We start from the raw sequence: 14,161 nt of genomic DNA on the forward strand, positions 1-14,161 counted from the left end.
GTACATCTACAGGAGCTTTGCTATAACAGCTGCTGAATGAACGACCCTGCGGATTCCAGAAGGGTGTGAATCTTTTGACATGTGCTCCTGTGCACAGTGGGAAACCTTTCGGGGCTTCAGGCTAGGTGGGTGTTTTTGTAAATTCTTCTATCTTAACCCATTTGTGGGGCTACACACAGCTTATTCTGAAACTAATGTAACAAATCAAATAATATAATTAAATTAAAATGGCTCAATTTTTTTTCCTAGTCTCTGGTACCAATATGTAAAATTGATTTAGGGATCACAGTTCCCTGATCTTAACGTGACCACACAAATGAGTAAAAACTGATCAAAACTGCTAGCTGCAAAAAGAAATGTAATTCCTTAAACAAAACAGAATCCTATATAATTGTGGCTAGATACTGTTGTCATGCATTCAAAGCTTAGAGGGGGAGGATGGGTGAGGAAAAATGAAGAATTAATTAAAAGCACCTTTTAATTTTTTGAGACCGAAGAAATCTGGGTTTAGAAAACTAGATGTGGTCAACAATTTCCAGGACAATCGGAACAACAGTTTGGACAGACTGGGTCCAGACCCAAACAAATGTTTTGAAAAATTCAGCAAAGCTTCAGTGAAACAAATGATTTGCCCATCTCTAATTACAATTAGAGTTGAGCATTCGGTTTTGTCAGCAAGACTTGGACATATTTCCACCTGAATTGGCAGCTAGACTTGACCTAGGAATTGACCAAGCAACTAGTATGGCTATAGGTGTTGGGTTCGCTTATCTCTAATTATAAACAACCAACCACACTCATCTTCTTAAATTAAGTTATCCTATAATTGTTAGTCCACTCATAATCTTTTCTTGAAGGATATTCCCAGTAACATTTTTGTCCACCTCCTATTGTTATTGAACATAAAATGTTCAGTCTGAAAAATTATCTTTACTAAAAAGTTTATGTTCAGTGGTTGTTCAACAAACTTCCATCTAATGCCTACGGCCACCATTATAGTAACCATATACAGATGGGTTACTTACACATAATGCAATTGACACCCATGTTAAGTGCCAAAGTAAAAGTTCCAATTATGACAGTCCTAGGAGGACAGTCATAACGTATAGGTATGCCACTGTGATAAACCGTTTTATAATTGCCTAGGGTATATTAGTGAACACCTACGGAGAAATAGTGAAATTGTATTTACATTTCTTTAAGGTGCCAAGCAACATTGGAAGCGTGAACCTAACATGAATTATTATTTTACCTCTTACTTGAGTGTAGATTATACATTTTGCTCATCTTAGCTGGTAAATAATCATCTATAACATTCAAAGGCCGATAATTAGAACAAATCCGTATCTCCACATTTATTCCAGTCTGCTAACACTAGGCAAGCAAAGCTTATCGCCTCTATTGTCTGCCATGGTAATTACCCGGGTCCTTTTAACTGGTACAGTATTCTAGAATCGAAGTGGTAAGAGCAGCAAGATGAAACCGTAGACTGTGATAATGAGAAGAATATCACGCCAGTCAAAGGTCTAAGGCTCGCAGTAATTAAAAAGAGATAAGATACTTCAGCATTGATGTCACAGTGATCGGGATGATCTGTGCATATTTCTCACTCACACCTTGTAATGGAAAAATAAAAAGTTATGTGAAAGAGGAAGCCTCAATAGCCAATCAAAAAAAAACCTTAGAGTCTTGATGATGTCTGCATTGGCATAATGAGGTACCAAAAGCTGCATGAGGTCTATCAGATCTCATCCACACATTCCTGGAGAGTGTTAGACAAACAATGGGTTTTCTGTTAGGGACAGATGAGATTTTTTTTCTTGCAATAACAAGTCATTAGGAATCAACTCAAGCAAGTAGCAGGGAATTGTGTATTTTTTTTTCCATTTGCGCATTAATTCTCTAGAAGCGACTCAGCTTGGTCATTGTATCAACATTTACATTCAACATTTTACACTTTTTATTTAATTTTAAGACAGACTACTCAATGGCACAATGCATTTTATTTGTTCTTTTGTCAAACTACTGGCAGATGTGTCTGAATGTGGGTTACTATCCTCTCTCTATGGAGAACATAATCAGCTGAGGTCAGGGGCATAGCATGACTTCAGCCAAAGTGAGCCTTAGTGGGCCAGAAAGGTGTCCTATCCAATGGGAGGAGACTGATACCATACATAATTTAGTATAGTTGGGGTGCAGATTAGGCATTAGGATCAAGCTGCTTCAAGTTGAAGATATATGAGTATTCGAAAGGTTTACAAACCTAGCAGCTATATACAGTGTCCGATTCATAATCATGATCTGTTGGATGTCCATTTTGTGCCTTTGTGTGTTGTTTCTTCCTGGTTTGTGCCCCACAAATACCGGATACTGTTTTGTATCTGAAAGAAAAAGAAATACATTTAGCCAAGGAGACCCGTAAAGACAACCCAAACTTTTTTTTTGGTTTTTGTTCTGATATAGGCTACAATGTTCACACAATACACTCTCGCACATTAAGAACAAACTATTCTTGAGATGTCCTTTAGAGCACTGACAATTGAAAGGTGACACATTGGAAATGTAAGAAACTGAACTCAACAATACATCAAAAGGTTACAGCTCTCAAGTAGTAATTCACATTGGAGCTCACAAAAATTTAAGACGCTTAAGGGTTTCATGGATCAACTTTCTTGAAAACCCCTTTAATCCAGAACAATCATTGAAGATTTATGACTGGAAATCTAAAACCAATAATTTTATAAAATTATATGTGCTGAAATATTCAATTTTATGAACAGTACATGACTCTTAAAGTCATTAGAAGTAATATATGTTATTTTAAATTAAATAAAGGCATGAATTCAGCGTTTTTGACATTAGTACTTTTATAGGCTGAAGTCGACATTCAATAAAAGGTCAATAGTACATTACGCTGATCAGATTACAAAAGAATAAGGAATAAGCTATGTTATATATGTATTTATGGTAAAAAAAAAATAATTAATCAAACTTATATATTACATACTCTTTTATACGTCAGATAATACCCACATTCAGGGACAGCCATACAAAGTTTATTTGTTGCCAGGACAGAACTTGATTTGACAATAGATATGTGCCTGCAACTACACAATGGCATAACCAATTGCAGTCCCAGTTTAGACTCAGGAGAAAACTAACATTTATAGGGATGGCTTAAAGGAAACCTACCACTTGAAGTGGTAGGTGTAAGATGGGAATACCAAGCATACTGGGGCTTATTTTTGTTAGTGTCCTAAACCGCTGTATCGCGGTTTAAAACACTTTTTAAACTTTATAGCTGAAGCTGCTTTGGCACACGGTGGTACAAGCTCGGCGCACCATGCGCGCAACCGTGCGTGCGCCTACATAGGAAAAGAGAGCCGCGCACACGGTTGCGTGCATGGTGCGCTGAGCGCGTACCACCGTGCGCCGAGGCAGCTTCGGCTATAAAGTTTAAAAAGTGTTTTAAACCACGATACAGGGGTTTAGGACACTAACAAAAATAAACTCCGGTATTCCCATCTTACACCTAACACTTCAAGTGGTAGGTTTCCTTTAAGGGGAGCCTGTTGTGATGCAAATGCAGTGCAATATAAGTCATACTTTATTTCAGCAAATAATTTATATTGTTTCTGTAATAAAAAGTTGTACAATTTTCCAGTATAGTGTCTAAATCTATTCCTCATGGTTTTCTAGATCTCTGCTTGCTGTCATTCTATAGGAAGCTCTATTGTTTACTTCCTATGGATACAAACTGGTCCTTGGTCAAGTGGTATCACACACGTACACGGCTCATGATAACACAGAGTAATCAGAGTTGTGTGTTATAATGAGCCGTGAACCTAGTGACATCACACGAACAGTTTTTATCTACAGGAAGTAAATAATGAAGCTTCCTGTTAACGGATACAGAAAATATATTGGAAAATTCTATTACATTTCATTATATATAACAATATCAATTATTTGCCTTTTAATTTAGATTTTCACATCGATCCTAAATCCAGAATGAACAGAGGAGATCTAAAAGAATAAAATGACTTTTTCTAACAAAATCTTTTTGGTCTAATTTTGATCTAATTTTGCTCATTTCCAATGTGATAGGTTAAAGCACTCTATATTGGGCTATAGTGTGTATAGATCTGTTTTTGAGAGATGGTTTCCACCAGACTACATCTATTTCCCTATAAACATTTTAAGACAGTTAAATTAGTCTATGCATGTGAGGTTTGTCAGGAGGTAAAGCTTTCTTTTATCTTTGTTCGTCCACGGATTGATATTTCACTTCATTATATTAAAAAAAAAACATTTTATTTCCTCAGCTTTTACAATAACATGCAACCTTTATACTGTACCGACTCTGCATGTTATCTGTCATAATCAACATAAATTAGATAATTAGTTCATCAATTAGCATCTAATTCATGAGGCTATCTGCCAAATCGTTCTCTCTTAAGTAACATCATAAAATAATATCCTTTTCTAAATATGACCCCCCCCCCCGTTTCAATAAAATAGAGCAATTCATCTAATTATAGGTTTTTTTTTAAAAAATGTGCACCATAGTGGTCATTTTTACTGTACCACATCAGATCTTTTCCTCTCTCTGATCATCATGAACATTGCTTCTTCTTGGAACAACCCTTGTTTTAACATGTAAAGTCTCATCTGAAGCCAACATTTAGAATAAAACTTTAATGTGTAATGGAACTTGAGCCAGATCTTGCACATTTTTAATTTTGCTTCCAGATATAAACATTTAGTATGTTATGTTAATTTTTCCTGTCCCAGTAATTTAAATACATGTAATTAAATTTGGTGTTTCTTAATATCTCAATTATAGTTTAGTGGTTGCATTAAAATGAGTTTTGTAAATATCGTAAGAGATCTTCGGCTTTCGCACAGACTTAAATGATGCAGAAAAAGTCATCTGCATACAAATCCAGGTTAAGCCAGTCGGAAGCGCACTTTTCAGTAACACTAAATCCATTCTGCCGGCAGATAATGCTCAAAAGTAGAGGACTGGTCATGTTCTTAAGAACCTACAGCTTTTAAGACGGTTAGTTGAGGAGATTAACAGTGGATATGCCAAGAGTTTATCCGCTGTACAGACAGAAGACTTTGGCTTGAGTCTGCAACTTAAAATACTTTTCCAAGAAAGTTGTAAACCTATCATAGGCATTTTCTTTAACATAAGGCACATGTAGCTTTCTCTATAATGGATAAAAGCTTCATAAATGAGGACAGTAATTACTAATCATATTCTTATTATTACTCTATTGACGTATTAAAGGGGTTTGCCCATGAAAGGAAGTTCTCAAATTTTAACCCCCTAGTGATGTTTATACAATAATGATAATTTTAACCCCTTACTAAACAATTTTATTGTTGTTTTATCTCCTATAACTATAAGTGATGGTCAGTATTACATTCCAGAGTGTCTCTCTAAGCAGACACTTCATAATCCCTCTAGTGCTATGAGATGTTGTGTGCTGCCAATGTGCTTAGATTATAAGGGCACAGGGTTTATCTACACTTTTATTTAGCTCCTTAACATTCTACTTGTATCTGATACATAGAAAATGAGAGATGAGGCAGTAACACCCATTCAGCTCAGTAGAGTACATCTCTACACACTGTTGCCTGCTGGCAGGAAATGCCTGTGATGAGTTGTTCTTGTAATGCAGGGGGAGGGGCAGGAAGGAGAGAGCACTGCAGTGTGCAGACAAGAGAAGCTATTCATGAGATCAGTCCTACCATAGTCACAAGATTTATGGCCGTATCCAGGGACAACCAAAATTCTAAAACACCAGGACTGATAGAGACAGGCTGGAATTATATCTGACAAATGCTGTATTTTATTTAATAACAGGGAAATAGAGAATTTGTTATTTCGTTATCCTGAGTATATTTAGGAATCTGTTCTTCATGGAAATACCCATTTAAAGTCCTGGAGGATGCAGGTTACATACAGTTAAATGGAGCATCCCACACCCAAATCCACAATAAGTGGAGGGTAGCCCAATAATAACTTAGTATGATGGTCTGAAGTCCTTCTTTCTAGAGGAGTTTTAAAGGAAATCTACCATAAAAATCAGCATGGTAAACCACAGACACTTACTCATATATCCAAGGACTGTGGTAATCTTCTTTAATCATCTGTATTTGTCATCCATGGCATCCTTCCTTCTAAAAATGAACTTTTAAAATTATGCTTATGAGTCTGAAAGACTCCTAGGGGTGTTACCAGAGCTGTAGCTTTACAGGCTGTTACACTGTGCAGGAGCACATCCGCCCTCCCTCTGTGTTGTAAGACTTCCTCTACTGCAGTCAGATTACATCAGGCATAGGTAGGGGAAAGTGCTGAGGAAGCAGAGGGGGAGAGCAAGACAGGCTGTGAAGCTGCAGCATAGATGCACCTTTAGAAGCCTTTCAGGCTCATTAGTATAATTTGAAATTATGATTTTAGAAGGAAGGAGGCGATGGATAACACATAATAGAAGACTTCTACAGTCACGTTGCCTGGATCTATGAATAAGAGCCTCTGGTTTATCATGCTCGATTTTAATGATGGTTTCCTTTAAAAGAGCAACTCCATTTAAAGCATTATTCTATCCACAAAATGGGACTACCCCTTATAACAAGAACCAGAGCATTGCTCTTTTCATCTGTCTCAATGACCCTGATGGAATGACCCATGAGCAACATGAATCAACATGGTTTATGAATCAGGCCATACAGTTTCCTGCGCATAAAATAATAATAAAATAATATTATAAATGTTGTTTAAGAACATTTTTTTTTAACCAGATTCAACCATTGTCTAAAGTACAAAGATTTTCCTTTTACTGATCATATAGTAGTAACACATTTTACAGAGTTAACTTACATTGAATGGAATATTGTAAAATAAAAACGTAGTTATACAAGGACAGTGTAAAGCTGCCAGAAAGGGGAAGACAATAGCATGTTAATTGTCTGATACATTTCAATGGAGCAATCATCATAGGTACAGTAATGAATAATTATCGATACAATCTATTGTCCCTGGTAGAACTTGCATATTGATGTTGGCCATCCCCTTTTACATCGGTATTAAAGATGAGGCCACCTGGCAAACAATCATTTGCTCTCTGGCAATAATCCCATTTAAAAAGTCAAACAAGTGCATTTTCCAAGACCTGGGGCTATAACTGAATACATCTAGTGTTGGGGCAACCAATACTATGATGCCTTTATGAGGTTATACTTCACACCACATATTTGTAGGTGTACTTGCTTTGAAACTTGATGAAACATCCCTCCACCCACCTGAATGTGCCCAGGGAACATGGGTCAGGAATGTTAAGCTTCATTTACATAAAGGAATGCTGTCCACTTACAACACAAAGAAGACCCAACCTCTAAATTCCCTTCAACGCCTGAGATTTCACCGTAGTGGAATCACTAATGTAGAATATTTGTTAGAATGACAAAAACAAGCATCTTAATCCGATTGACTTACAGTTGCCATGCGAAATACTGATTGGCTCAGAATCTTCTGGGAATCCAGCCCCAGCAACTTGCAGTACTGTGAAATATAGCAGCAAAGCTTCTGACCTCATAGTAGTTTAGCTCGAAGACTTTACTTTTCACTTCACCCTGCAAGACCAAAAAAATATATGTTATTCTAGATTCTAAAAACCACGGAATGTTCAGAGCAAATAACATTGGATGAAGTTTCACAGAATAAATGACTAACATAAAATAAGGGCACATGAATAATACATGGATTTTTACTGTATGTAAAGATAATACAAAAACTAATTTTATATTCTCTTTCAACTATTCAATGCTGCGGGAAAGAGCACTATCTAACATATCCACCAAACAGATGAACATATTAATATTAAAGCACAGCAAAATAAACCAGTCCTAGGACATCCAAAGTAAGGAATCTGAGAAGAACTGAAGATACCAAGAATATAAAACAGAAAAGAGCTGTAAATGCAATAAGAGCTTGCAATCAAAAATGAGAATGACTGCCACCATACAAATCACCTAAAGCAACCAAAACAAAAAATATTAATTCACAATTACTGAATTCATGATCTTCATAATATCTTAATTATCGGCTATACAGTAGGACTGTTGCTCAGTCGTTCAGTCATTACAGATTTACTTAATCTTATTCATTTAATCCTGAAGAGATTTTTATACACATGGGGTATCTATATATCACTTGTATTGAACATTATTCATTACTGAGCACGTGCTACTACACACATCCAAACTTAGGAAAACTGGAACCATACTTTATGCGAGTATGTACGCCATGTATTTATTGTTATCAGACATGTTTATGAAGAAGGTCAGAAGATGGTAATTCAACCTTCCCAAGTGTGTGCCAAAGTTATTTAACCATGCTAGTAAGATGTTGCTTGAAGATGGACTTCTATTTTTAAGTGGCTTACCAACTATTATTGGAAATTGTAAAGGACAGCGGATACTCACATAGACAGTAAACGGGAGTGTTGGAGATAGTTCAGTGCTGTGCAATATCAGACAATCCCATACTACTAATTGCAGCCGGAGGACTCCATCAATTCGTGGTGGGATCAGTGTGGGTCCTAGTAATTGGACCTTCACTGATCAGCTAGTTATCCCATATCCAGTGGTTAGGGGACATCTAAAATAGTTGGTACAACCTGTTTAAGAATCTTTCTTGACAAGTGTTTTTCTTATGCTCTATTTGGCCTTGCACTGTTTAACTACTGATTCTACTGACTTTATGCAACCACCACCTGAATGCTTGTTTGAACCGATTCCTCATATATAAAAGTGCATACATAGCTTGTCTAAGCATGCTGGTCAATTAATATGAGGAGCAGGGAATAAACTGTATTCAGATTCTTCTGGAGTTAGAAGAGATTAAGCATATATAGATTCAACCTGCCCAATCCTTCTTTCTCCATCATGTGTTGTTGTGGATGAGTCAGGAGGCATCCAAATAAAATAGACTGACAGCGGATGATGCCAAAATGTGCACCTTAAGATATATTGTTGACACCTATAATCAGTTAAGGATATTCTTAGAAATTTTCTGAATTTTTTTTTTAGATGTTGTAGATATAACATTAAGTCCCACCATATTCCACAATACCGGTCCCTGGCCTCCAAGATACAGATACAATAAATTAACTTTGGAATACAGCTTGTCAGTAAGCCACACATAGTTCAATTGTTGAACTTTAATATAACTTGTGGTTTTGTGATGCGGTTTCAAATAACTGGATACATAGTTATGAAAATATTTGGCAGAAGTATGCCCTTTTTTGCCTTTTTGTTAATTCTTCTTCTGCCGAAGTAAAAGGTAATCTTTTAAGCTCAAAAAACATGGCTTGGGAGACTTCAAAGAAGGCCAAAGTAATTAACTATAGACTTCCATCAAATCTCTGTGACTGGACTCATACCAGTGACCGACTGTTCAATCATTTATTCAGGCAGGGGGCAAAGAAACAAAAGGAACACCAGAAAGGTATGCAGGGCTGAATGCAAGGGTTTCAAGAGTCCTCCTAAATGCTAGTGAAATGTTACTAGTGAGGTCTCTATTTGTGTACTGCATTCATCTAAACAGCCAATATAGCCTTCCCTTGAGGGTTCTGCTTCCTCTTCTATGTCAACAAGTTAATGCTGTCAACAAGTTAAGAACACACATATTGTGGAACAGACAGCCTCGCTGAAAGCAGCACACAGAGATCTTTCACGTGCTAACACCTAGGCAGCATACATCTGCTTGTTTGATTTTCTCCTGTTGTGGTTGGGACATATCCATCGTGCATTGTTTTCCTCCGAAAGCTTTGTCTGACAAGCATAAAGCCATTGCGATTGGTTCCTGGATGTAAAAGCAAACAGAAACTGCAGGGCTCTCTCTTCTTAAGAATGTCCAAGTGAGCATAGTACTCCTGAAGGTTGACAATAGAGATGAGATGACTGGGGATAGAACCCAAAGTTTTGTAATAACAGTTTATAAAACCGATGGTAGACAGGCAATCTAGGAGTATTGACAACTTTTTAAGCTAGTTGCATGTTCAAGCTTATGTATAAAGTAACAAACTATCTAAGAGTGTGTGATTATTTCAGATTTTTAGCCTTCATATTTTTAATGATCTCGCTGACAATTACTAATCCCCTTGAATGGAAATATTCTTCTCAATTCTGTGATCAGTTTAGACGGGACTTTACATAGCATTTTACCTACATATTTATGGAGATATATTGAGGCTGATAACTCCGAAGATGTGCATGGAGAATGGTAGAAGGCCCCTTTGAGACACCACGGACATGGGCAACCCAAATATATTAAAATATTTATTTGCTTTTTTTAAAAACATATTCCACTAACTTGTAGTAAAGGGTGAAGTTATCAACACAGTAGAGAGAAGTGCGGCATCATATTATGTGGCTTAAAGATTGTATGGTTGAGAAGATCTGCAACAACCATTTTTTATTTAGTAATCTATTATATTGTGGATTGGGAACCCTAATGGGAAAGCTCCTCCTTCAACTTGAGCAAGATTTGTTTCCGTTGTACCTCTGTAGACTTTTACATAGCACATTATGTAAATAATATTACCCTTTCAAAATAAAGTAAAACTTTTAACCACAAACTAATATACATAAAATCTGCATATTTTACTGATGTAGTTTGTTTGAGTAGTAACCAGGAGCCAGTCTATCTTCATCAATTGATGTTACCAAGTTATTTAAAACTTTACTAAGCACAAGATTCCACCAGCCATTTTCTTGCCGAGTTGCTGAAAATAGCAGAATTAAAAAAGTAAATATATCTGTAAGCAGGTTGCATCTTGGCTTCTTAACAGAGACAGGGAACTTTAATAAATGCAGCTCTAATGAGATGCTGCCACTTTGGGCAGTGAAGACAAACGGCCCACAATGAAATTGAAAGCGGCTGAAGGCGATCGATGCTGGTTGTAACCTTTACTGTAAACAGTCTCTGGGGATCCCATGAGCCACCTGTTCGGTGATATTTGCATTGATATATAGAAGAAATAGAAATGAGAAAGCAGCTTCCAGTTTTTGATAAAGCATCTGTTCCTCTTCTCATGTTTTCTTTTCAAGATGCTTTTCAAAAAGGGGGAAATGGAGTCGGGTGAAAATCCCAAGGCGTTATAACTCATGCACAAAAATAACAAAACCTGCTTATTTTACTTCGTGAAAAAAAAAAAGGATGACGCTCAAATAACAAGAAATAAAACCCTTGTGTGAGCTTGCAAAAGCCTTTGTACGTGTTGCAAACACTGCATTTGTAAGTGTGACCCTGCGCACCTAGAACACCTTACAACCACGTCATGCCAGCCACTTTGGAAGATGTTCTTATATACTTCAATCACTTTCCCTTCCGTATTGTTACACAAAAGATAAAGGGATGCTACCTGTAATAGAGAAGCAAGCTAACAAAGGCGAAACGTATCACCTGACAATAATCACATATCCTATTTATATAGCTGGTCAGATCTGGTGAGATCTGGTTTAGCCAATTGGACTTTTGAGAAAGTTTAATATATCAGATACCTAAACAGGACCAATATAAAAGTATGTACAATTAAAGAAATTAAAGAAAATCTACTATTTCATTTGATCACCTAAACACACCTTGAGAATTCTGTAGCTACATGGATGCAAAATCATATCTTGTTTAATCCCCAAGTTAAGTGTTTTTGCTGAAAAAACAATTATAACATTCAGGACCTTATGAAAGCTGGATCCACATTACACACAAGCTTTCAGAACAGCCAAGATGGGACTAATCAACTTGAACTGGATCACTCATACACAGCAGCTGGGGATGGTGCAGCAATCGATTATTATGCCTGGCAGGGATAACACTGCTATTACACCATCCTCTGACACAGTGCATAACTAATCTGAAAAGAAAAGCGTCAAGCCCAGGCAAAGAAGCGACAGAGCTTTATTATCATAATTTTATAAATGTTTTTTCAGCAAAACCTCTCAGCACAGGGATTAAACAAGATATGATTCTGCATCAGTGTAGCTACAGCATTCTCAAGGTATGTTTGCTTCATAATGCATCAAATCAAATGTGAGGTTTTCTTTAAAGTAAACCTGTCACGTGGGTAGTATCATGGTATGAGAGAAGCTGAGGTCTTTGATATACGTTTATTGGAGTCCTAGTAGGATATTTAATCTCGTTAGGAGAGACACAGAGTCCTGTTAATCCCACCCACATACAGCATAAATCATTTTAGGCCTAATTCATACTCCGTAAATATATTTTCCACTTAAACGATAATAGTGAAATAATTGATTGATGTCACTAGACTATGGATGGGTTCTGTTATCTGTTTGCGCCACTTCCATTGGGATTCTAGAGACAAAAAATTGCGCTGCAGCTCCTGTAAAATTTACCGCTAGTAACGAAAAAGCTCCCTTGGCTGGACCATTATACAACCTCTTGTGTCAACCCCCTCATCCTCATAGTCTGTAAGCTCTTGTGAGCAGGGCCCTCATTGTTCCATATGACTGTTTGTTCTGTGTAAAATATTTGTATATGTCTCCTATAATTTGGAAAGAGATGGAATAAAATAATGGAGGTCCAAACACAGGTGTGAACTGGGCCTTAAAGGTTCTGTGTTTTGGAATTTTAATAAATGATGATCTTAAATAACTTTTTTTACCCACAGCTAAACAATCACAGTGCAGCTTTCTTTATTTCACAGCAATTTAAGGATGTTATGGGCAGCTAGTCAAGTTGGAGATTAAGCATCAGACATTAAGAGAACCTTGGCTTGGCAATTGACAAAACGTAATAATTATTGTACAATAAAGATTTATTAAAAGATTAAGCTTAGTCGGGTGTAGTATTTCCATACATTCTTCCCCTGAATAGAGTTGGCTGCTGTATATAAAGCTTGTCTTCACATGTGAATTATTCTTAGAAACCCTTTGTCTTTCTGTTCCTTGGTAACAATTGTTAAAAAGCAAAAATTCTTGTCAGAAAGCTCTAAAATTAATTCATAACTAAAAATGAAGGGGAGCTGGTGAAGATGTATGTGTTTCTATATATTATATAAGTGTGTGTGTGCATAAATTTGCAAGTGTATTTCTGTGCGTGTCTGTGGCTTTTTCTCGATTTCTTGAAGACATTCCCCCATTTTACATGTCGTTCTTTTAAAAAGACGGCTAAAAATAGTTTAACTAAAACAACAAGTTATAATGAAACCAACATGAGCGAGAACAAAAAAAAAACAAAAAAAACATAACAATCCTGAGACTAAGAGCTCATGTTTCAGCTCTTATCAGAAATATACTGCATGCCATAAAACACAAATCTGGGTAAATCTGCATAATACTATTAGAATATAGCATGCTGACAGCACTGATCTGCTTTAGAGATTACATGAAGGAATTGCCTATAGCTGTATGTATCTATCAACAAACTACAGACAAAAACAATCATACACTCGGCTGGAGAACTGTACGTCAGCTTGTGTCTATAGTGCATTGGGAAAATGCAGGCTACCATAAATAGAATCATATTGAAATGGATGGCTTATAAGTACGTCAATAGACTGTTCATACAAAAGGCCACGATTTTCTAAAAAAAATCTTAATAAATTACAGCTATTTATTCTTTAATTGAAATAAAGACAATCATTGTAAAGTAAAATAAAATAAAGCAAAAACAGACAATTGAAGGGAACCTGTCAGCAGAAATTGATGTAATAAACCACTATCAGTATGTTGTCAACTGAAAATATACCTTCAATGTCATGTTACTTACATGTCCTTCTTTCATCATATAGTAAATCATATTGGAAGTGAGATGTATATTAGTTGTATAATTCATAGAGGTGAAGGAGAGTTTAGCACTGAACTCAAACTCTTCCATCCTCACAAAGCTTCTTTGCTGTAATGAACCACCCTGTGTTTATGGACACAATGGGGTTTATTTACTAAGGGTCCGTGGCCACACTTTCGTCGGATTTTCTGATGGTTACTGGTTTTGCACGGCTATGACAGGTATTTAACTGGGGATTGTGTTGCACGCGATCAGATTGTGGGGCAGCTGCGCTAGCTTTCATGCGACAGAAATCGGAGGGTGGACAGTTGGTCGATCAGACTGATTCAGACTGAG

General features: G+C 36.6%; 1 protein-coding gene across 6 annotated transcripts in view; it reads right to left on the reverse strand.

The window, feature by feature from the left end:
• The window catches only part of SEMA6A (semaphorin 6A), a 140,237-nt gene that overhangs the window by 81,430 nt on the left and 44,646 nt on the right, over positions 1-14,161 (reverse strand). For all 6 annotated transcript variants that reach the window (XM_072141084.1, XM_072141092.1, XM_072141046.1 and 3 more), the window contains exons 2-3: positions 7,508-7,644; positions 2,264-2,381 (exon numbers count right to left, since the gene is read on the reverse strand). In XM_072141084.1, coding sequence (XP_071997185.1) covers positions 2,264-2,381; positions 7,508-7,607 — 218 coding nt within the window. In that variant the 5' untranslated portion in view covers positions 7,608-7,644. The remainder of the gene's footprint in view (positions 1-2,263; positions 2,382-7,507; positions 7,645-14,161) is intronic.

Source organism: Engystomops pustulosus, chromosome 1, assembly GCF_040894005.1.
Source record: "Engystomops pustulosus chromosome 1, aEngPut4.maternal, whole genome shotgun sequence".
Taxonomy (NCBI): Eukaryota; Metazoa; Chordata; class Amphibia; order Anura; family Leptodactylidae; genus Engystomops; species Engystomops pustulosus.